Genomic DNA, 24,061 nt, shown 5'->3' with positions numbered 1-24,061 from the left:
CATGTAAGTCAAAGGTCCCATCTTGCTTGTCTCTGAGGCATCATTATGAAAAGTCCCCAGATGGAGTCTAGCTTCTAACTGATGACTTGACCATATAGGGGCTAATTACTTGTAATCTTACACATTGATGAGACTGTATTTTATGTCTCTGAGCCACTGAAACTGTAACTGCCAAATTATCCTCTACTGTAATATGTGGGTTATTTCTCCATTTAAATGGACTGGCTTCACAAATGATAATCCCTTCCTGCCAGGCTCTTGCATTTTAAGCCATAATTATTTCTGGCACACGGTTCCATCCGATGAGCCCTTGTTAATCCATGTTATGATCTCGGATAAGCTGCTAGTGCCTGGTTGGTTTAAGCCAGAAAAGGGTGAGCAGAATGATGCAGGGGAGCCTGAATGCTGGGGATGCTTGGGAGCTGTTCTCTAGGGCTGCAACTGGCTGTGTTCCACTTAGCCCTGCCTTGAACCGCTGGCTTTTTCCTTTTATGAGCAATAACCTCCATCTGATCCATAAAAGAAATGACTCAACACTTTCACCTTCTGAGAAAGGGAAAGAGAGGGGGGAAAAAAAAAGTATTTGGAAGTCTATAATGCATGAAGGTGTTGGAAGCCTAATCTAGTATAAACTGCCTTCAGCCAGCCCTCTTAAGTACTGGGGATAAGAAACGAATATCTAAAAGGTGGCAAATACCACAATTGCACTCTGGTTTCATGGCTGTATGTGATAGAGGTCAGTAACATAAAGCTGTTTATTTCTTCATACAAAGCAGTGGCTGTTATAACTTGCTGGAGGAGGCAAAGGTATTGGAAACTCTTCATTCAAGGAAATACTGTCTTTTATTACTGCATTACTTCATACCATGTAGTCTTTCTCCCCTGCTTCTTTTGCTGTTAATTTTCATAGAATTGTTTTAGTTGGGAGAAGACCTCTAAGGTCATTGAATCCAATCCAGCCTGGTGAAAATAGGTATTTAAAAGATGTATAGATATGATGCTGAGAGACATGGTTTTGTGTTGGGTTAATGGTTAAACCTGATGATCTTAAAGGCCTTTTCCAGCCTAAATGATTCCATGAGTTCTGTGAGCTAACCTTGGGGTTGGCTCCCCAAAGGAGAAGGTGGTTGTAGGAAACTGAGCACGAAGAAAAGATAATTTTTGTTTCATGTAGTCCAGACTTCAATGCAGTTCTGAAAATAAGTGACTGCCAACTGAAAGCTTTGATACAAAAATGGCTTTGGAAGAATAGATTTTTGGAGAGAGAACTTTTGCCTTGGTTAGTTTCGGGGAAGTCAATAGCACCTTCTGGATTTAGATACTAGTTTTTAGAGGCACCAAGATGCTAAGATGGCAGTACTGTCTGGGGAATTAAAAGGCCAATACAAAAAAAAGCTCCAAATGCCAGCAAACCCTGCAAACTCTGAAAATCATGGGAAATTCCTGGTCTTATCACTATGGCTACTGCAGCCAGGAACACTGACTTCTACCCAAAGTAAAGAAGTAGTTGTGAGCTATTTCAATACTTTTTTGTTTTGTTTTGTTTTTGGAAGCAGAACCCCCCACTTAATTCTGGGTGAATAAACTTTCCTTAAGTGTTGAGTGAAGTATATAAACCTGCATTTATATACTTATTAGAATTAACATTCTGGCCAAGATGTTAATCCCCATATTGCTCTAATAAAATGAAATATTTAGAGTAATAAATTGGTCCTGAATCATTATGACATAGACTAGACTGGTCTTCCAAATTAATGCTTTTAGTTTAAGGACTGAGAAGTATTTGTACTCTTTTATTTCAAATAGATGAATGACTTGCTGAAATTTGGTTTTACCTTATAGATGACTTCTATCCCTCTAAATGTCCAAAGAATATACTTGAGCCTTTCAATTATTTCATCTCAAAAAACCACTATCCTGAAAACCTGGGGTTTGATCAGCCCTAAATCTTAACCCAAATGAGTGTAGAGATGAAATGTGCAATGTGTGCCCGTGTGTCACATCAGTATGTTCTCCAGGATTGGGATTATCAGAATATTTTAATCAATGTACAAAGGAGTAGCCCTGAACTTGCTTTTTCTTTCTCACCATTATTTGAGCTTAGTCTTCTGATTATTATTTGTTTTTTTAAAGCAGCACATGACTCTTGTGCTAATCCTCTCAAGTTGGCTCCAGCTGATAGGAATTTAATTTACAGTAAATACTTCTGTTGCAAAAACTAGCCTTTTAGCCTCAGCTCTTGGATAAAGCAGTTCTCTATGGATTCCATACCTGCATATACACATCTGTTTATCACTCTCGCTAACCAGATTGTGGTTCTGTATCATGGGGAAACAAAATATGGAATTTCTAAGCTCCAACAAGAGAATGGAATCATAGGGCTGGAAAGGACCTTTAAAGGTCACCTAGTCCAACACCCCCCAGTACTGAACATGGACATCTGCTACTGGAGCAGTTTGCCCAGAGCCCTGTCCAACCTGACTTGGAATGTTTCCTGAGATGGAGCATCTGCCACCTTTCTGGGCAACCTGGGCCAATGTGTCACCACCCCCAGTGTAAACAACTTCTTCCTTCTCTCCAGTTTAAATCTCCCTCTTATTTTAAAGCCATGACTCCTTGTCTTGTCTCAACAGGCCCTGCTGAAATCTGTCCCCAGCTTTCTTATTGGCCCTTTTAAGCACTGAAAGGCCATCAGAAGGTCTCTCTGGAGCCTTCTCTTCTCCAGGTTGAATAACCCAAACTCTCAGCCAGGCTTCACAGCATAGGGGTTTCCAGCCTTCTAATTCATAGATGAATAGATGTCCACTGTTTTAAAGAAAACTTTGGTTTATGACCCTCTCTGGCTCTTCATGGTGGGTCAGTTTTTTGGAATGCTCTCAGCATGCATTTATAAATGCTTCAGCAATGGCCAAGCTCTCTTCCACTACACTTCTGGACACCAAAGGTAACTTTTTTAAATGGATGTAAAACATGTCCATTACAAATCAAAAAGCAGAGGGCAGTGCAGTCAAACCTCCATCCCATCCTAAAAAACACTGCAAGTTAACCTAAGTAACTTCCAAGTAATACAGTGACGTCATATACTTGAGCTTATTTGTCCTTGAAAATTAGGTGTGTTGTGAGAAAGGAGGAAGGAAGGTACATGCTACTCAGAGGGGAAGTGATGCTCTTATTTCTGGAAGGAGAGACAGCATAGTAGGTGGAAGCAAAGTATTGCACTGACCTCTCACACTGAATTTGTGGCTGGAAATTTAGCAAGCGTGGGACAAGCAATAGAGCAACAGACAAAGAGTGTGTGTTTGCTATTGCATGAGTTACCTGAGGTTATCCCAGGAGTATAGGAGTGGGGCGAAAAAGGGTGGCAGCTCTGTTTTCACAAGGAATCAGAAGAAAGTTAGAATGCAGTGCTGTGTTTTGTGGACACACATATTAACTAAAGTCAACTAATGAAGCTGGCAGTGAGTAACCTAATCCCAGTGTATGTGCAAGTCCATTGTGAGGTCAGGTTAATAATTACAACCTATTCCATAAAATCCTAACTGTTTCCAAAGAGGTTTTCTTTGGTACTCTTGAGTTGGAGAGGGTGAGAGGCAAATGTATTGTTGCATCGTGAGAGGTTCAGTTGGGAACCAGCCAAAAATGAAGAGTGCAGACACCAAAATACAGCTTGCACAAGGTCATAGCATAGACTCAGAGAATTGTTTTGGTTGGAAGAGGCCTTTCAGATTGTAAGATCTGACCATTAGCCCAGCACTGCCAAGTCGCCAGTAAGCCATTTCCCTCAGAACCACATCTGCATGGTTTTTATATCCCTCCAGGGCCAGGGACTTCACCACTGCTCTGGGCTGCCTGTTGCAGGGCTCAACAACACTTGGGGGGAATAAAGTTTTCCTAATGTCTAACCTAAACCTCCCCTGGTGAAACTTTAAGCCATTTACTCTTGTCCTATCCCCTGCTTCTTGGGAGAAGAGACAGACCTCCAGCTGACTACAACCTCCTTTTGGGTATTTGTAGAGAGCAAGAGGGTCTCCCTTGAGCCTCCTTTTCTCCAGCTGAACAATTCCAGTTAACCTGAGCTACACCTCATCAGATTTGTTCGCTAGACCTTTCATCAGATTTGTTGCTGCTCTTTCAACATGCTCCAGCACTTCAGTGTCCTTCCTGTAGTGAGGGGATTTGTAGATAATTTGTGAAGTTGTATGTCTAGACTTTCTTGAAGGAAATTTCCACCTGAACTTTGTTGTTGCCAAAGCATCCAAACTTGCACTGGCTTTCTGCACAAGTATGAATCTTCACCACTCCCAATGCTAACTTTTGCTTTACACAGATCATCAACTCGTCAGGTTCCAGAGCACTGATGCTGCCAGTGCAGGGTTGTGAGCTCTTAACATAGTCCTCATTATATAGGTCATTCTGCAGCTCCTAGGTGGAGGAGTTAGTGGTAGTTAATGTTAGAGAGAATATTGGTAATGACCAAAGAGGTTTTTGAAAGCATATTTAGCAAAGTCTATCTCCTGTAACTGGTGGACCCAAAGAGACCTTTGGTCCTTGTCCCAAAGCATCCAGTGGAAAGACTGAAATGTAGAGTGCCCAGAATTGGCCTTGTAAGGGTGAGCAGGGTGAAGAGTGCAGCTAAATTATTTAATGGCTTGTGTGTTGGCTTGTGTGTTGTTATACTGAGCTCTTCAGTAACTACTTCACATTACTTCAGATATTCTTTCTCTGTAGTAAAATCTGAGTATGTAATGTTGTGTCTATCATAGTAGACACATTTAGGAGGGTGACTACTCTGGTAATAGTTTGCTGTGTGACTTGAAACAGGACAGATGCTGCACATGGTTATGTCTAAGATACAGCAACACAGGGGTCAAGGCATCATTAGATTGGCCTCCAGCGCTTAACTTTTCTTTAAACCTCTCAGTTTCTAGAATCTTAGCATGAGGTTTCCATATGTTTCTACAGTGAAAACTAGGAGATTACATTGAAAATACAGACTAACAATAAAGAGGTCATTTCATGAGTAGCAGAGATGGTACCCTGAGACCCAAGTATTGTCCTGGTAGTCCTTCCTCCTCCTCCCATCTCCTTGCCTATCCTCACTTGCATGTGTCCTATGTTCCTCCTCAGTGATCCCTGGACAAGGGGCATTATCTTCCATAGGTGATGTGGCACTATGGCCATTGTGCCTGGCTGGTAAGCATGTGCATGGATCAAACAGGAGAGATCTGGTGAAGTTCTGTCTGTGGCAGCCTCTCGTTTGTGCAGGTAGATGGTTGGAGGTCAGCTATTGACCTTTTTGTCACATTGTTTGAAACAGCCCATAAACTAAAAAGCCACAGGTTGGACAAGCAGAAGCATAGGGCATAAATGAAGTTTCTTCTGGAGATTTGATCCAAGCAGAGAGCCAAAAGGTTGTGTTGGTGGTGGTGTGTGTTTGTTTGGTGTTTGGTTTTTGTTTCACATGCAGTAAGTAACAATAAGGAAAAAACCCAGAACTTCTAAAGCATGGGGAGAAGTTTCCTGCAAGTACAGTTGTGTTGTGCTGTCCAGAATACTTGTACCTAAGAGAAGGTGACCCTTTGTGTTTGGGCCTAAATCAGCTTTAGCACAGGAATGACTGTATGCATGGAAGTAGCTCCTAGGGGACAGGTGTTGAGAAAACTTTTTACATATTGAAATACTTTTTCAGATTGGTCTTTGATCAAAATGTGTTGTGGGTTTGCCTATCTTCTACGAATGCCACAGTATAGAGTGAGGAAGTCTTGCAGTGAGTGAAGGAAAATATGTTTTCTTATCCAGCTGTTGCAGCTCTGATGTTGCTGAATGCAATAATTCAGGATCTGAGCTTTTAGTTTTGCACGAGAAATGGAACAGACAAACAATCATGAGTTTTGGGTTGTTGCTAGGCAGCAAGTTATTGCTTCTTGGAAAAGTAGCCACGGCTGCCTGGTCCAGCTGAGCTGCTTGGGTGGTGGGGCTGGGTGAAGGCTGACGGCTCCCAGCCCTCCTCCTTCTCATTCAGGTGGTGTCCACAGCCAAAAGAGAGCTTGAGAACTCCAGATTTCATTCCCTGCCAACCGGTATTTGGAAGATGCAAAAAGTTAAGGTTTTGAGGGCTTAAACATTTAATCATCAATTCCAAGCCTTTCTGCACCCTCTATTTCTGGAGTGAAAGCCTGAGTGATTAAAAAGAAGGCAATTACCAATTATCTTTTGTTGAATCTGGTGATAAACCCAAAATCTACCATGCCCTCTTTTATGTTGGTATTACTGCTTTTTTTCTTTTGTTTTAATCTCTGTCATGATCTGTTTCTAAACCTGTTGCAATGGAATTAAAAAGGGCTAATTCCAAGATCAAACAAATCATGGCCGTGTAGTAAAAGCATGCCCTGAATAGAAGTTTGGTTTTAATTTTCCCTTCAAAAGACAAAAGTAGGTAATATTTAACCAACTGAAAAGTTTTATGTGGTAGAATTACTGTGTTCAGCTCCATAAAGAGGTGTTAGATTTAGAGTCAAGGCAAGTCAGTGGCAGCTGAAATTAGTGGGAGCTTCACAGTGTTCTGAAATTATGCAAAATCTAGTTTGATCATAAAGTAAATAACTTAACTTTTTAGGCTTTGTACTTACTTAAATCTTAGCTATTGTGCTTTTTATCCTGTGAGCACTGATGCTTTTAATCTTAGTTTTAGCCTTTGCATACTTTCTTGTCAAGCAGTTTGATATCTGTCATCAGAGAAACACAGAATCGTTCGGGGTGGAAAGGGATCTTTTAAGGTCATCTAGTCCAACTCCTCTGCAGTGAGCAGGGACATCTGCAACTAGAGCAGGTTGCTCAGAGCCCCAAACAACCTGACCTGCAGTGGTTCCACCCTTGGCTTCTACCACCTCTCTGGGCAACCTTGGCCAGTGTCTCAGCACCCTCAAGGTAAAGACATTGCTTTCATCTCTCTAGTCTTTATCTCCATTTCTTATTTTAAAGCCATCACCTCTTGTTCCGTCACAACCGGCCCTGCGAAAATGTCTGTCCCCAGTTTTCTTCTCAGCCCCTTTAAGTATTGAAAGGCCACAATAAGGTTTCCCCAGGGTCTCCTCCATGCTGAACAACTCCAACTCTCTTAGGCTGTCTTTAACAGCAGAGGCTTTCCAGCCCTCCCATCATTGTTGTGGCCTCCTCTGGCCCCGCTCCAATAGTTCCTTGTCCTCCTTGTGTTGAGGACTCCAGAGCTGGACCCAGCACTGCAAGTGGGGAGGTGGGGTCTCAGCAGAGTGGAGAAGAGGGGCTGAATCCCTTCCCTTGACTTACTGCTCACAGTAACAGCAGTTAACGTGAAAGACTTTCCAGAAAGAATTGACATTCCAAGTACCACACAAAAATGAATGCTTTTGTTATTCAAAAACAGCATGAAAAGTCTGTATTAAATCTGGTGCTCCATGGAGTTTAGTTCCATGGTAGAAATCCTGTAGTGACAAATTTGGCTCATGTGAACATCCTGTTTCTTTGTTTTGGAAACAAAGTTGGTTTAATATAGATGTGTGTTGGAACTGCTGCTTTGATGTCTTGACAAAAGCATCTGAACCCACAGAACACATCATTTTCTGCAGCCACAACTGTATTAAGTGTATTAAAAGGGGGAGAAAATATAAATCAATAAAGCAAATACCATTGTTAAGCAAAAGCATGATGAAAAATGTCTGCAGCAGGAGATTTTATGCAGTCATAAACCACAGGGATAACAGGCAGTGCACAGGTTTCCTCTTGTCCTCTCTGCAGTTTCTTGTCTTGAAGTTATGCTCTTACAAAAGCAGACAAATATAAGAAATGTTAAATTGCTGAGGCCAAACAATTGCCTCCAGCTCTTTGTATGCATAAGCAGCTGTATGCAATTGTGGACATTGTGTAATTGCTACCAGTCTGGAGTACCATGGGTGGAATTTTCATTTGTAAACCCTATTTGTGCCATCAAACTTTGTGCATGTCAGGGCCCTTGCATAAATGCACATAATGGCACTAAAGTAACTCTTCATAAATATACTTCTTGGCTCTAGAACTGCTTTTTCTTAAAACCACCACACCTTTGTTTGCTTATCCACAGTATTTGTCATGTTTACAGTCACCAGAAGAATTTTCTGGCCATCTCAAACATTCTTGTACTTTCAGAAACAAACGTGGTCATTAAAACGTGGAGATCTCAATAACATGCTGTGAACAGAGCTCTGGGAGTGGTGAAGGATCCCTTCCAATGTCTTTCTGTATGGAATGTTTCTTAGTTATATCTTTATTTTGAGGGTGCACTAGGGGCTCAGTGGTCAATAAACCAAGTAATGTTAGAGTAGGTACTGCTAAATCTTAATGCAAGGATCTGCAGCCCCCAGCACAAGATATGTATATGGTCCTGCTGTAGGAAGTCCAGAGGAGGACCACAAAGATGATCAGAGGGATGGAGCACTTCCTATGAAGACAGGCACGAAGAATTGGGGCTGTTTAGCCTGGAGAAGAGAAGGCTCTGGGGAGACATTATATCAACAATTCAATATCTGAAGGAGACCTACAGAAAGGCTGGGGAAGGACAGTTTAGAAGGGCTTGTAGTGGTAGGATGAGGGGCAGCGAGGGTAGACTTAGATTGGACATTATGAGGAAGCTCTCTACAGTGAGGGTGGTGAAATGCTGCAACAGGTTGTCCAGGGATGTGGTCTTCTGTCCCTGGAGACATTCAAGATCGGAGTTGTGGCACTGGACAGCCTGATCTAGTTGAAGATGTCCCTGCTCACTGCAGGGGGTTGGACAAGATGACCGTTGAGTCATCTAGCAATGCAATGTGGTCTGTGTGAGTCTCTGAATCAGGAACGCAAGTGAGAAGGCCTGAGAGATAATTAGAACTTGAGAAATGCAAATGTTGATGTTGCTCGGACTTGTCTCCTTTCTTTATTTCTATCTTCCCTCCACCACCTTTTCTGTACAAACTTCTGAATCAGCTGGTGTTGATATTTAAATACTTTGTTCAAATTTGTCTAACCAAAGAGTCAGTGCTATGTATTTCTTGCATGAAACAGCCTCCAGTGACCACCTTGCTCCTGGTGTTTCTCCTCTCCTGCTTTCTGTGCCATGCCAGTGACAGACTTTTGGATCCTGTCCGCCCTTCATCTCTATCTTTGGTTGCCAGTAATCTAACTTTTCCCAGACAGTCCCAAACACTATCCCCATGACAAAATTGCTCCTGATGATTCCTCTACAGACACTGCTTGCAGAGCTGCTGAGACCTCACTGGAGGACTTGCTTAAAAATTCCTAAATAACTTTCTGGTATGAGCAGTTTTCCCAAAGAATACCAAACAGGAAGTTTAGCAAGAAACCAGAAGTGTCATCTTTGTGCTGCTCCTTATCTTGGTGTGGATATAGAACAGCTCATTTAGGAATCAGACTGCCAGGATTACCTAGAGGGGAGTCATCCTCTCCAAGGAGAGTCTGGGATTTTGTTGCTTATGCACAATGTCTCACTGCTTTTCAAAGTCCTGTTAGGAAAATGTGTCCAAATTATACAAAAGTATCTATCTCCCATCCAAAAATATCACCGTCTTGGGAGGGTGATGGGATATAGGGACAATATTGCATTGCTTTCAGCAGCACAAAGATGTGTTTAATCTCAGGCCCACCCAAGTGGAGAGAACCATGGAGCTTCCAGACCTCTGTCTGGCTCATCAGCTTTTGGGAGTTTGGTGGCTTGCTCATTGGCTCCAGTTCTTCTTCTCACAGCCGCAGGAATAGGAATCTGTGACATTTGTGGTATCTTTTCCATTTCTGCAGTGGAACAACTGAAGAGAAGTTATGAAAGAGGATGATTTTGCTATTAAAAACTATTATTCCTCATGATCCACCTCAGTTCTTCATAATTTACAGATATCCTCCCTCTAATACCTTGGTTTTGAGCTCTCCATTTCCCTCCTCCTACATTTTATAGAGATCTTAGAAGAGCCCCAGCAGGGAGCTCCAGCGACAGACCACATTATTGAGCATGGAGAAATCAGACCTCTGTCAGTTAAATCTTCCTGTGCACTCCCAGGTGAGCCCTTGGCCTGAGTTAGGTCCACATGGTTGGGCTTTGGCAGGTTGGGTGAATTAGTCACTGCTTCGAGAGACTGAGATTTGTTAACATAAGCTTATACTGCCTAGAGAAACGTAGAGATGTGCTTCTTCCCACACTACTGAAAATTAAAGCTAGGAAAACAAAGAAATAAGACTTGGAGGAGAAGGAGAAAGGGAAGAATATTTAATTTTTGTGCCTGTGTGATGGATATGCTGAGGGTGATTCCCCACTTTATTTTATTAAGCGAAGATAAAGAATGATAGCAGTGTATAATAAAAACACAGTATTTTTTTTTTCTTTTATGCATGAATGTCAAGGTATAATTTCTATGCTCTTTCTAGCCCCCTGATGAGCACCTTGCTTCTAGTGGCAGGGATAATGAGAGATTTATGACTTCTGGCTTTTCGATAGCAGACCAGAACTCATTTGTCCGTTCCATGGCGGATCCTGTAATCATCTCTGCAGGCAGCCAGCTACAGCTTCAAGGTGTGCAAGCAGGGAAAGATAATTCAGTTAACAAATCTCATGGTGCTACTTGTAATAGAAGAAAATCCGTCTTGACATCTTAAAAAAATATTTCTCTATTGTGTTTACATAATGAATCCTGCTCAGACTGAAATGATTTCAGGCTGTTTTGCTTACTCTGGTTTGAAAATCTTCCTGGCAAAGCTGCCTTAAAATGCTGTTATCTTTGTGCAGCTGTGTTCAAGTACCTTCTTCTGTGGCAAAGTGCTTGTTTGCATTGTTTTGGCTTTTTCTTTTTTCTGACAAGAAAGATGTCAAGGAAGGAGCTGGCAGTTGTTTTTTTCCTCCTTTTAAACCTGTGTTTCTTTTTGACCCCCATTGTAAGTGGGGGCAGGCTACTTCTTAAAAGAAGTTCAGCAGAGATGCTTTACCAGGCCTGATGTACTCTATCTTCTGTCACCCTTTCTTGATGGGTAAGTACAGTGCGGCTTCTAGCTGCGTTTGAGCTATCAGGATGACATTGTGTGCTCCTGAAGTATCTTAGTGAAAACTACTGTCTAGTCTCTCATGAAGGAAGGTTGTGAAATGTCAAATCCTGCAGAGATGAAAGTCAGGTGAATTTTGATGAGACCATAAGAGTAAAACCGACATGTGCCTATGGGGCTGTCTTCCTGTCCTTTTGCCTGTGCCCCATCTTCACTTGGATGCTGCCTTTGGACCGTCATCAGTGCAACCCTTCACTGCTTCTTCCCAGAGAGGTGGTGGAGTTTGCACCTCTGCAGACATTAAAAATCTGCCTGGATGTGTTCCTTTGTGACCTTCTCTAGGTGAACCTGTCTTGGCAGGGGTTTTTGACTTGATGATCTCCTGAGGCCCCCTCTGACTGCTACCATTCTGTGACTCTTTGAACTTAAGCTGACTTCCAAAGGCTCAGGGTAACGTCCTTGAAGGATGACACAAGTCTGCCTGTGCCAAGGCTTTTTGGAGATGCATCACTGTCTCTACTAACAAGCAAACACAACATTCGTGAGTGTATTCCCTATAAATCAATTTAATCTCAGCAAGGACTTGGCTGTGTGGTGGGATTTGCAGCATTTGTCTGTCTCTAGTTTTAGTACTGGGCCTGTGAACTTTAGTTTCATCGTTCTGTGGTGTGGTTTTGGGGTGTTTTTTTTCTCTTTAGATGATAATAGTCTCTGCAATTTTATGTTATTTTTTCTTTATGACACATGAAGAAGACCAGAATATGTGAATTTGGGTCTAGTGTTCATTCTGACTTGGCTTTCATCTTGGATATATCTGTCATGTCCGTATGGTTTTTCTGGATGACTCACTTCAGATCTGAAGAAGTGAATTATGATCTCTCCCAGCCCTCACTGAGAGGGGCTGTGGTGAATCTTTAATGATGACACTTTTTTTTCCTCAAGGCTCCCTCAGGTATTTGAATTAAAAAAAAATAATAATAAAGTTAGAAGAAAACTTAAATATGATGTTTTAAACAGAATAAAGTATAAATTAATTTCTCCAAGCTGATTTTAATGGTGTGGTTTATTGCCTGATTACTTAGAGTAGCAACAATGTGTAGAAGGAGAAAAATGATTTAAAATATAATCTTGAAGTGATGCTGGAGATGTGGTATTAGCTGAGTGAGTGCTCTGATGCTTGACCCTGCAGCCAAGCCACTGAGGTCCTGTAACTCCCAGTTCCCAGGTTTGGTATTTGAGCATTTTGAAGTCATCAACAGTGCTGACCTGGGAGCTGTAGGGACCCTGGCTGCCATAGATTTGAGAGGGAGCCCAAATCCCTTCATAGGTCTCTTAAGTGGTGAGTTAAGGATCAACAAGAGATGAGGTGTTTTTTTGGTAACGTGGAGAAGTTTTCCCTATTTCACACTGATGTACTCATTTTGAGTTGCTGGTTTTGGTGTTTTGAGGGAAGTGCTGGAGGTTCCCGGAGCCTCCAGGTGAGTTCACTTTAAGGTGATGCTTGTGGCTCAGAGGGGATGGCAGAGCGGATCAGTACTGAGTAAGCAGGGCTTGGAGGAGATCAAATATGCTGACATGCATTAGGAATTTATCAGCATGTGAATAGTAAATGAATGAAATATGCAACTTTCATGACAAAAACTGGAGACAGGGTCAGGACCAGTGGTCTAAAGTCATTCCAGCTCTGCCCAGTGTCGCTCTGTGTGTCATCAGACAACCCTTCCCAGTGTGACAGTCTGTGTGTGCCTAGCAAAGACACGAAACACTGACAAAAGACCATCATCCATGGACTGTTTTCATGTGTGTCTCAAGCTCTGAACAGAACTTCAGCTGGCTACAAACCAGGCTGTCCTGTGCATGCCAAACATTCATGGTACACTGTTTTTCACCAGCACCCTCACCTTTGCAGTCTCTCTGTGTTTTAGCAAGCTGATCTACAAGTACATCTTTTCTGAATCATTATCTGAGCCGGCTGCCAGTTGGCCTGGGGCAGACATCCAGGCACTCGAGACTGGGAGAATCATTTCCAGCTGCACTCCGTAATTAGGAAAACCCTGGTCTGTAGCCGGATGTCCAGATGCCTTGCCAAGGAGCGTATCGTTTCGTTCAGCAAAGAGTGTTGGGGGTGGGGGGGAGGGGGGTGGGTGGTGAAAAAGAGTGAAGATGTAATAGGACAAAGTTCATATGTCAGCAGTTGCTCCCCTATTCCTCATTGCATTTCCCATTTGTAAGCCGGGGAGGTGGATTACGGTGGAAAGGGAAGGTCTGGGGAAGTTTAATCCTCGGGATTTCAACTAGGATAGAAATAAGTTTCTCATGCTCCCCACAGAGATGGAAAGTAGTTGAAATGCCATTTCTTTCATGCTTTCACACCAGGGAAAAACTGAACTTTGCATTTTGTTTTGTAGCAAGAGTTGCAGTGCAATGAGTTTTGTCAGCAATGAGAACTGGTATAGAAACCCTCTCTGACACATCTCAGCTAAACCCTTTTTCTCCTTGAACTATCTTAGTTTCAAACACAAATTCAAGCTCTTTTTAAAGGTTTGGGGTTGCTTTTTCAGTTTGTTCTGCTGACATGAGTTACCAAATGTGAAGCTTCCAAGAATAGATTTAATAATACCATGAAAATCGTTGGAGCTTTTGCCACCAATGCCATTTAATCTATCTCAGCGACTACATTAAATGACTTGCCAAAAGTTTGAGTGTTTTCCAACAATAGGATTATCATAGTAATAAAAGGAATGTCATTGCACAGGATATGGTACAATTTGCAATGCAAAACTCCACTCTGTGTGGTTTAGCACAGAAAACAAGTATTCTTGCTCCTCTTCTTCCCACCTTATTTTTCCTGTCTCTCCTGCTCTACAACCAGGTCCTTGTCAAAGTTAGACAAGCAGGAATTAACCAACCTGTTCCAAGATTTTGGGAAGTTGGAAGGCCCTACCCACAGATTGCTGCTTATCAACAGGAGGCCACTTTGATAAGAGTAACTTCCATGTTATGCGTTATCTATGGTGTGGTCTTTGACAACTTGCTCTTGTTTGACCCCGTTGTACTCAGTCTTTCTTTTGTGCTGAAAATACATTTGAATGAAATTCGTGAAAGACCATCTGGCAGCACATGCCTGTCTGGATCTGATTTATCTCCAGCCAGCCTTCTGGATTTCCTTGCATTGACATTCACGAGTTGATGTTCTCCTGTTGTAACTTTGAAGGCTTGATCTGAGACAACTGTGGTGTTCTTACTGCAAAGCATTTGAGGAAAATAAATGTAACGTAGTTGGAGTTGTCATTTTAATTACGTGCCTTTTTTCTTATACCAAACTTTTGGATTTGCAAGGTCTTGCCTTAATCTGAGAATTCTTGCTTTATCCTTCTCTGCAAGTTATTCCCCATTTACGTGTTTTCAGAAGTAAATATGTACAGAGGCTCTTTGCAGTGAAGGTGTTTGCATTTAGTTCAGCAGAGTACTGACACACTGAAAACAACTTTTCCAGCAGGTTTACCCAGCAGCTTCCACTATCCCACTGCTTGCAGATCTAGGTGGATTTTGTCCTACGCAGCAAGTGTAGGACCTCTTTCTCTCTGTGTACCACAAGAGTGAGGAGCAGGCTCCAAGGGTATTTTGCCCTTGTGTTGTGCCAGCAATGACCGTGAAACAGCACTCGGTCAGGTTCATTGCATTGTTGCTGACTGCAATTGTGCATTATTTCTTTGCCAAAAAAATGTGTAGTGGAGCCTCTGCTCTGGCTATTTTCTGGATTCTCTCTTCCCCCCAACCTCCCCCATACTGTGGTTAATGAGTCCAGCTGTCTTCTATGCTGCTCAGGACTTTTCTGTTGCTCACTGACAAAGGAAAATCTTTCTTTCATGCCAGCTGTGGATATATTGACATCTTGGAGCTGTGCCAGTCAAGGATTTAAACACATTTTAGTATAATTTATTAAAGCAGAAGGTTCATCAAACATCCTTTTTGTGTTCTGGTTTCTGTTCCCTAATGGAACTCTAGGAGATCTCTTGATGGAGGGTAGACCTGATACCTTCTCCCTCTTGTCCTTCGACTCCTACTCAAGGAGAAGCCATGAAGCTTGCTGTGGTGGATATGCTTTAATGAGCACCTTTTTTAAGTGGAGCTGATTTATATTCCCTTGTTAATATGATGTTACATGTAAACTGAGATTCTGCTTAGCAAAATATTATCAACTCCCGTGGCAGGCTGCCTAAATGGAAAGAAAATAAGGTACAAAAGGTCCATCCAGTGACGTGACTTGTTGCTATAAAGCAACAGCCAGTGACATCAAGAGATTTCAGTCCAAATGGAGAATTTTTGAAAATCAATTTTGGATGCCTATGACAAAGAACATAACCTAACTCCTGGCACAAGGGTTGACAGCAGGCATAATGTGTTGCTGCAAGAGTCCAGACTCCGTGTTACATGGAAATTAGCTCTGTGTAAAAAGCTGCAGACAGGGCGCTGCTCATGGACGACCAAAGATGATGACATCAGAAGCTGATGTACTGAAGGGGGAGTTCTCTCTGAGCGAGGGGAGTTAAGATGCAATAGAATTTGTCAATATGGTTTTAAAGTGACTGTAATTCATTAAAAGAGAAGGTGGCTTAGTTCAGCTGAAATCCAACGCAGAGCATCCAGACCATGAATGTTCTCATTGGTGCTCCTAGTTCTGGAGACTACGCAAAAGCAGTGTTTGTTGAAATCCGCATTTCGTGGAATCGTTAACGTTGGAGAAGACTTTGAAGACCATCAAGTCTAAGACAAGCTGCACCAGGGGAGGTTCAGGCTGCATAGTAGGAAACTCCTTCACTGAGAGGGTTATCAAACATGGGAGTGGTCTCTCCAGGGTAGTGCCCCAGGAGTTATCATCTCTGGAAATGTTTTAGCAGCCTGTGGACCTGCCACTTAAGAATATGGTTTAGTGTCAGACCTTCAGTGCTGGGTTGAGGATTGGACCAGATGATTTTTGAGGTCTCTTCCAACTGGATGTATTACATGACTCTGTGAAGCCTAACCATCAACCCAACTCCACCATGCCTCACTATATCATGTCCTGAAACGCCGTATCGATACGTCTTTCAAACACCTTCAGGGACTCCTTCGCCTCCCTGGGCAGCCTATTCTGATGCCTGACCACTTTTTCAGGAAAGAAGTGAACCTCCCCTGGCACAACTTGAGGCCTTTTCCTCTCATTCTATCACTTCATACTAGTGAGAAGAGACCAACCCTCACATCACTTCAACCTCCTTTCAGGGAGTTGGAGAGCGCAACGTGGTCACCTCTCAGCTTCTTTTTCTCCAGGCTGAACAACCCCAGTTCCCTCAGATGCTCCTTTTAAGGCTTGTTCTTAGACTCTTCACCTTCCTTATCACCAGATTTCCTATTTCCCTTCATTCTTCCATCCTCTTGCCTGAAATCACAGAAATCAACAGCAGAGATATCCAAGCTCTGGATCCTGAGCACATTGTGAGACTGTCCACAAACAAACCTTTGCAACAGCATCCCTGGAGTGTTCCAAATGCATCTCCTGGGAAGAGGGAGGGAGAAGATCCTTTGGATAACAAGATCCTAGGGAAACCAGATGACTTACAGTAGCTCTTTTTCTCTTCCACTCTGTTTAGAACCACATTTTCTAACTCATTTCCTCCAGAACACTGAAAATAATGTTATTTTCTCTGGTTTTTTTCCCTCAGGAGTGACCCAAAAACCATGGGGCACTGATGGTCAGAGGACATGTACAGGCCTTCAGCAGGAGAGTGCTGCAGAGGGGAAATCAAGCTCTTCCAAGGTAAAACAAATAAGCTGTGCTTAGATAGCAGTCAGCAGAATGCTTTCAGGTTTACAAAACAATTGCTGATTGCTGAGCAGCATATTTGGGCTTGGTGTTGTTTAGCTGGGCTTGGCTTAGGCAGCAGAAAAGCCAAATAAAATGATGGCTAAATGTCATGATTCTGTGCACTCTTTGGGGGGGGGGGGGGGGAGAGAGGAGGAAATCACATGTGTTGGGGGCGCCGGGGGGGGGGGGGGAGTTGTTAAAAACACCCTGGGAGACTAAATCAAGTGGTATCAAAAATATCAGTACCCTGTGTCTCAGATGTTCTCAAGATAAAGCCTGAGGTTTTCAGTTCACTGCAATTACTTTCTGTAAGTGAGTATTTTTTTCACAAAATGCAGTGAAGCTTGAAAGCTCCCAGTGAGCATAGGATCAGCTGGTCAAACTTAAAGAGCCATTTCTTTGTAAATGATTAGGAGAGGGAAACATATATATATATATATATAGTTGAGTAGAAAAAAAGGGAAGTAAAATATTTAAAATATTGATGCAGGAGTTCGAAGCTAATCAGGAATATTTTTTGATGTACCTTTGGATTCTTGGAAGATGTCTACATCTGTGCAGCCCTTAACAAATGAAGTAAATGTCAACTTAACTACTGGAGCAAAAGAGAGACGTCCAAAATAAAACATTTCAAGGCACATTCATTTCTGCCCTGTAGGAATCTCGAGGAAGTGGACAGTTTTGGAAGGCATGCAAAGGTCTTAACCTGTAGGTAGAAATAAATGTAGTGCAGAAAATATGTGGCAAATGTTGTTAGAAACCATGAAAGAAACAAAGGAGGAAGGAAATGCTTTCCCTGGGGCTGTGAAATTATTGAATTGTCAAAACCACAGGCAGTTGGTTTAAAGAGTTGATAAAATTTACTTGGCACCTCTCTTCCTTAATAACCTCTTGATCTATCTCTACCTATTTGGATTCCCAAATTGACCTTCCCAAGAGTTACAGAGGGTCCATTTTTCTTTGCTGTTTCTGTGAATGGAGGACAGGAGCACAGGAATGATTTTTTTCCGTTGTGTTCAGTGCAGTGTCACAGCTTGCACCCCATGTCTGAGAAGTATGACCATGGCACCTGGAAGGTCACAACTCTGTTGCTCACATAGTTTTCCTTGAGGAAAAAGAGAATTATATTTTGTGGAACACCTGTCAAGTACTGGTATCGATTATCAGATGATATCATCACCATCTCTGGAAGGACTTAAAAGCCATGTGGGTGTGTGGGGCTGAGGGATATGTTCTAATGGTGACCTGGAAGTACTGGGTTTAGTGGTTGTACTGGATGATCTTAAGGGGATTCTTCAATCAAAGCAATTCTGTGATCCTATTATATGATGCTAGATGCCCAGGTAGGACTAAGATGAATTCATAGAATCACTAAGCTTGGGAAAAACATCTGAGATCATCAAGTCCAACCAATTCATACCGAGCAGGAGCAGTACAGCTAGCAAATGACACCTAAACCCCGAAGGAGCTTGGATGAGCTTTCATTATGAAGCTAATCCTCAGACTTGGCGTGCCAATTCAGTGGGTTATTTTCCTATTAAGAGCTGAAGATCTAGGAACACAGGGCAGGAGCAGTCTAATCAGTCAATTGACAGCAGCAACGAGATGGGCCAGATGCCTTATTGCATGTGACTTAGGTGACCAGCTGTGTGGAGATAATAACAGCAGAAGATTTTTTTTTAAACTCAGCTTTAAACTCAGACAGCTTTAATGTAAAAGCACCTCCTTTGTCACATCGAGTGAAATAATGTGCAGGCCATCAAGATAGATGTTAACTGCCATGGCTGGAAAAATTAATCTGGGCCATTGTCCATCAATCTTGGACGTAATGTGGTTTTTCATTATTGATAGGTGCTGCCAAGTAATCATAAGCAAGAGGCATCTAATGAATTTGAATAGCACCTAGCCCTTCTAGATAATTTTATCACATTTGTGGAAGGGATCATGGGGTTGTTTTCCTGGGCTTTTAACTGGTTAGGTTGTAGAACAGTCATGACCCTGGTGCCCAGATGTCCTCTGTAGAATGTGATGCCACACATAGACCTTCAGGCTGATGATCCATAATGTATTTAAATGTATTTTAAATACCAGCAAACCACTGTGAGTCTGAAACTGGACATTGCCTTTTTAAATGAACACAGCAGCCATAAATCCCAACTGCAATGATGGGTTAAATGCTGAAAAAGGTGGTTTAGAATATAAATTTTCAGAGTGATGAATTTCTTCACTGGAGTCTCTCAGACAATTCAGAGCTGATTTCAAGAGCGTGTGTTTTTAAATTGCAAGGAAGTTAGTATGAATAGGAAGGTAACAAGGAATCTTGAGCACAACTGCCTAGTGTGCTTGATGGGAGAAGAGAAACAGCTACGTGCATTACAACAGAGTATATTGATAATTTGAATCATTTCCTTTGCAGGAATCCTTGTCATCACGAAATACAACACTTATTTTCCCAATAGTCCCTTCACAGATGGTTGAGCAGAAATCAAAACTGAATTGGCCTGCTTTGCCCATGCAGCCCACAATTCCCCAGCCCAGTCCTTATCACAGAGCATTCAAGATACATCCCAGCAGATTAGAAATTCAGGCATCTCTAGATGACACCACGTCTCCATTGGACTCTACTACTGCAGAGGAACAACAGTGTCAAAAACAGCAGCAAGGGTTTGCCTTCATAACTGTTACGGCCAGGCGTGTTGCTGCAGGCTCCAGCAACCTAGCCCCTGGACCTGGGGCTGTGCAAGAGCCCAACACTCTGTCCCCCAGCTTGAGCAAGGTCCCTGCTGTCCTCTGTCACTGTCCTCCACCAAACCACGTGCCCCAACACGACTCTTCATTAAAGATTGCTGAATCTCTCTCACAAGCAGCACAAAGGCAATTTTTTGACCCTGGGAATAAGGAGAACCGTGCGAGTCTTCAGAGCAGTGATGGGAGAGAAAAAGTACCACCTTCCTTCACCTCATGTGTCCACTTTCAGGTTTCTCAGCACTGTCCAAATACCATATATTATTTAGACAAGTCACTCAATGTCTGTATTGACCAACCTCGAATTAAATGCCAAAAATTGCATAGATCAGCGTTGTCCTTCAGTAGAAATTGCAGTTCATCTAGATTAACAGCAGATGGAGTAGATGGCATAGCTAATGGAGAGCCAATAGAGGAGATACATCGAACAAAGCTCCTAGGAGGAAACAAGACTCTACTCAGCTCAAAGCTGAGTGCAGACTTAACAGGGAACAATGCAATTAATAAAAAGAAAACGAATGAAGGTGACTTGACTAGTAAACACCCTTTGCAAAGTGTCTCTGACTCTGAACTTCCAGTGTTTGTGGATATACCCAGAAGACTTAATAACATAGCAACAAAGAGACATGATGCTAAGCAGGCTGGCAGCTATCACACTGCGTTTTCTCTCCAGATTCCTAATTCAAATGATGAGGCAGGTAAGTAATTTCCATAAAACCTCAGCCTGGTGAAGCAGGAGTTTAGGCTGGAACAGACCCACCACAATGATGTTCTGTGAGCAGGTAACAGTAATCCTTGCTACTGCAGAGGATGCTACTACAGTGAGTCAGATCACTGCCCTATTGCTTTCAGTTCCAGCGCTACCATGAATTTGTTTGCCATGCTAGTGCTACATGCTGCTCAGCAGGTGATAGAGCAAACCCTACCTGTATTTTCTGTGTTAAACCTCTCTTTTAACCATCTATAACTGTAACAGATTTTAAAAAAAATAAAAATCTCCCTGTGCCAGAGGAGGTTTAGGTTGGCTATTAGGAAACAAATTCTTCACTGGAGGAACAGTCAGGTATTGGAAGAGGCTGCCCAGGGAGGTGATGGAGTCACTGTCTCTGGAGGTGTTTAAAAAAAGAATATGTGTAGATGTGGCAATTCAGCACATGATTTAATGGCAATGTTTATCTTAGGTTGACAGTTGGATTCCATGATCTTGGAGATCTTTTCTAACCAAAACAGTTCTGATTCCATAAGTGCTTAGCTCCTGAAAATAGTCAGGTCTGTCTTTGTATAAGGCCTGAATTTCAGGTGTGAGATTAAGGAGATGGCTGTGCTGAGCTTGGGTTTGTGCTCCTTGCAATTAAAAATGCTCTCATTTTCAGTTTTCATTTAGAAGGCTGCAGCCGTAAGCCCAGGCTTTCATAACTAATGACTCCAAGTAAAGGACTTGTAAAGCTTTAACACATTTTTCCAGGCATTTCTCAAAATGTAAAATTTTCTTTGCAATGTTGCTACTGGGGAAAGGAAAGGTGCCAGGGGGGTTGCTTTGTGCACCCAGTTGTACAACTTCTGCTGCACTGGGCTGAAGCAGCTATTTTACAGTGCAGTTGAGCAACCACAGCTGAGTTTATTTACTCTCCAGGAAGGGAGTGTGGATGGGAAGAATGTCAATGAGTGAGTCTGGTTTTTACCAAAAGCACTAAGGTTAAAACTTTACCCCCTTGTGTATCCTATGACCTTGGGCTATGTTTAATTGCAACTACCCTGTTCTTACATGGCCTTTGTGATCTAAGGGTCACTGTATGAACATCAGCTGCTTCCTAAGATTTGTACCCTCATCTTCTTGCTATGGGAATGGTGAAAAAGAGGAAGATGAAAAGCTTTGTGCTGTCACATAGGATGGATGATGTACAAATAGTGGGCTGCACCATCCCTTTGCACCTTGCTGCTACTGCTGCCCTTGCTTTCCTGTCCTTGATTTCCATGGCGTGCACTTGCCCTTATCAAGGTGCAAGCAGTGAGAAGGCATTGCTGTAACCTTAAAGAAAATCATCACAGAGCCAGGATTTTGCACAGAGAAAGCAGTGGTGTCAGTAATTCCAGAGTCAGGCCCTTAAATGATAGCCATGTGGGTCTGCAGGGTGAAGCACCCCTCAGACAGGCTGCTGCTGAAATCTTGAGATATTTCTTTGTGTTTATAAGTGTAACCTGAGTTGGCTGATGTTGAAAGGGAGGTGGTAGAGCAGGGAGCAGGAGAAAGTAAGTGCCAACAAGTGCTAAAGAGTTGGGAGGAGAACTGTAAAAGGGTGAGGATTGGTGAGAACCTTTTGCTGACCGACATCAGCAAATTGTTTCAGCTTTGAAGTTAGTTGCATACCACCTTAATTTCAAATAACAAAGTTCTCTTGAAGTTTCCAGAGGAAGTATTACGTATTCAAGGCTTTGTTCAACACCATCTCCCCGCAATATACCAAGGATGAGAATAATATTAAGCCTTCCTAGGGCTTGGTGATCATGAAAGAATCACTTTTACTAGAAGTAATTAGAAAGTGAAATAGGATGCTGCTCATGGCTCCACAGTTTTACTGAAAAGAGGAAATAAGTGAGGGAACCAGCTGAGAAATACTGGGGTTTTGAAAAATGACTTCCACCATTTGTATACACAAGAATACAGGTGTAAATAAACATGGGAAGTGTCACCTTTCTAACTGCTTCCCCCTTTTGTGCAAGCAATAATGTAGAATGTAAAGATATATATATTTCTCTTGATCAGACCCTTTGTGATATATAAGAAGGTGTTTATCAGCTTACCACAACTTTCCTGTGTGAAATGTCTGTAAACAGCCAGAAAAATGCTTTGCAACCACAGGTTTTCTCACCAGGCTCCCCAAAGTAATGAGCTCTTGCATAGTCATCAGCCATGACAAGTGACAAATCATAAGAAAGCAAGTAAAATGTGTGAGACATCTGCACTGCTCATTAAAAAGAAAGAAAATTAGTGTGGTTTTCACCTGGGAGCAAATGAAAAAGTGAGCTTCCCTTGAATTCCAAAAATGGGTGAAGTGAGGGACAGAAGTGATCTCTTCAGTACAATAGTGCAAAGCTGGTACAGTCCTACAGCCTGTTCTGTTTTTTTTCCTGGACTAGTTTTAAATACCTGAAGAAAGGTATAATGGGACAAAGCTTCCTGCCTTTCACAGAGTCATAGAATGATTTGGGTGGGAAGGAATATGTAAAGGCTATCTAGTCCAACCCCACTGCAGTCAACAGGGACATCTTCAACTAGATCATGTCACTTGGAGCCCCTGTCTAACCTGATACGGGATGTTTCAGGGGTGGGGCATCTACCATCTCTTTGGGTAACCTTAGCTGGTGTTTCACTGCCTTCAAGTGTAAAAAGTTTCTTCCTTCTCTCTAGTCTAAATCCTCCTTTTTTATTTTAAAGCCACCAGCCCTTCTCCTGCTGCAACAGGCCCTGCTAAACAGTCTGTCCCCATCCTTCTCATAGGCCCCCTTTAAATTCTTAAATGGTGCAGTAAGGTCTCAATAAGGTCTCTTTTGCTGTGGCACTTCTGTATATACAGCTCAAAATTACAAGACCTGGATTTCGAGATGCTGCTTTATAAGCACAGCGAAATACCTACCCCATCAGCAAAGTCCTTTACAGCTTCCCAATTCTCCTGGGTAATTTTTTTTTTCTCCTGTGTTTACTACCTCAAATCCATTCTCGTTAAGCCTTGTCCTGCTGTATGCTTATGCAATGAAATGTTTGTGAAATGAAATGTTTAAAAAGAGGGGAGAACTCTCAAAGGGGCAGCGAACCATTTTTGATACTGCATTAATACTTTAACCTAGTTATCTGACGGATTAAGGAACTGCGGAGAGTGCTCTGTCCGTCGCGTTTCTGGTGACCCAGAAAGTCTCAAGTTTATATTAGTTTGCAGCTGTAGGCAATAGCTTCCTGCCAGCAGAAGTACAAGTGGTAATAACATCACCATGGCAGAAAAAAATATAGAAAAATGACTTTTGGGGCTAGACTCTTCAGTATGAAATCTGTGAATGTCGTTTCCAGGATGTCTGCCTTGTTAAGATCTGAAGGGGAAGGAGCACCTAAATACTTCTTTGCTTTACAGGTACTTGGGGCCAGATTTTGCTGTTGCCTATAGGGCTGGTTGAGTCATGGCCCCTTTGGAGTGTCCTTTTTCTTCACTAAAATAATCATGACTTTACTTATAGTATTACTCATTCTATTTCATATTCAAATCCAAGTATTCAAGACTTGGCTTTACCCAGACCTGAAAAACCTAATCTAAGGCCCTGTTTTCAGCAGGAGGTTGGTCCAGATAATCTCCAGAGGTATATATTTCCACCATGTGCCACATGTGAAAAGGATATTTTAGGAATATTAATGAAATGTAAATCTTGGGCTATGCTTATGGATAG

At 42.3% G+C, this 24,061-nt stretch overlaps 1 protein-coding gene across 1 annotated transcript in view; it reads left to right on the top strand.

The window, feature by feature from the left end:
• C30H10orf90 (chromosome 30 C10orf90 homolog) overlaps nucleotides 1–24,061 on the top strand; it is a 76,338-nt gene that overhangs the window by 17,676 nt on the left and 34,601 nt on the right. Inside the window, exons 2-3 of the mRNA XM_054174609.1 lie at nucleotides 16,668–16,834; nucleotides 19,299–20,325. Of these exons, the coding sequence (XP_054030584.1) occupies nucleotides 16,668–16,834; nucleotides 19,299–20,325 (1,194 nt within the window). The remainder of the gene's footprint in view (nucleotides 1–16,667; nucleotides 16,835–19,298; nucleotides 20,326–24,061) is intronic.

The sequence above is a fragment of the Dryobates pubescens genome, chromosome 30 (genome assembly GCF_014839835.1).
Source record: "Dryobates pubescens isolate bDryPub1 chromosome 30, bDryPub1.pri, whole genome shotgun sequence".
NCBI classification, from domain to species: Eukaryota; Metazoa; Chordata; class Aves; order Piciformes; family Picidae; genus Dryobates; species Dryobates pubescens.
This window is presented reverse-complemented; position numbering and strand designations above follow the sequence as displayed.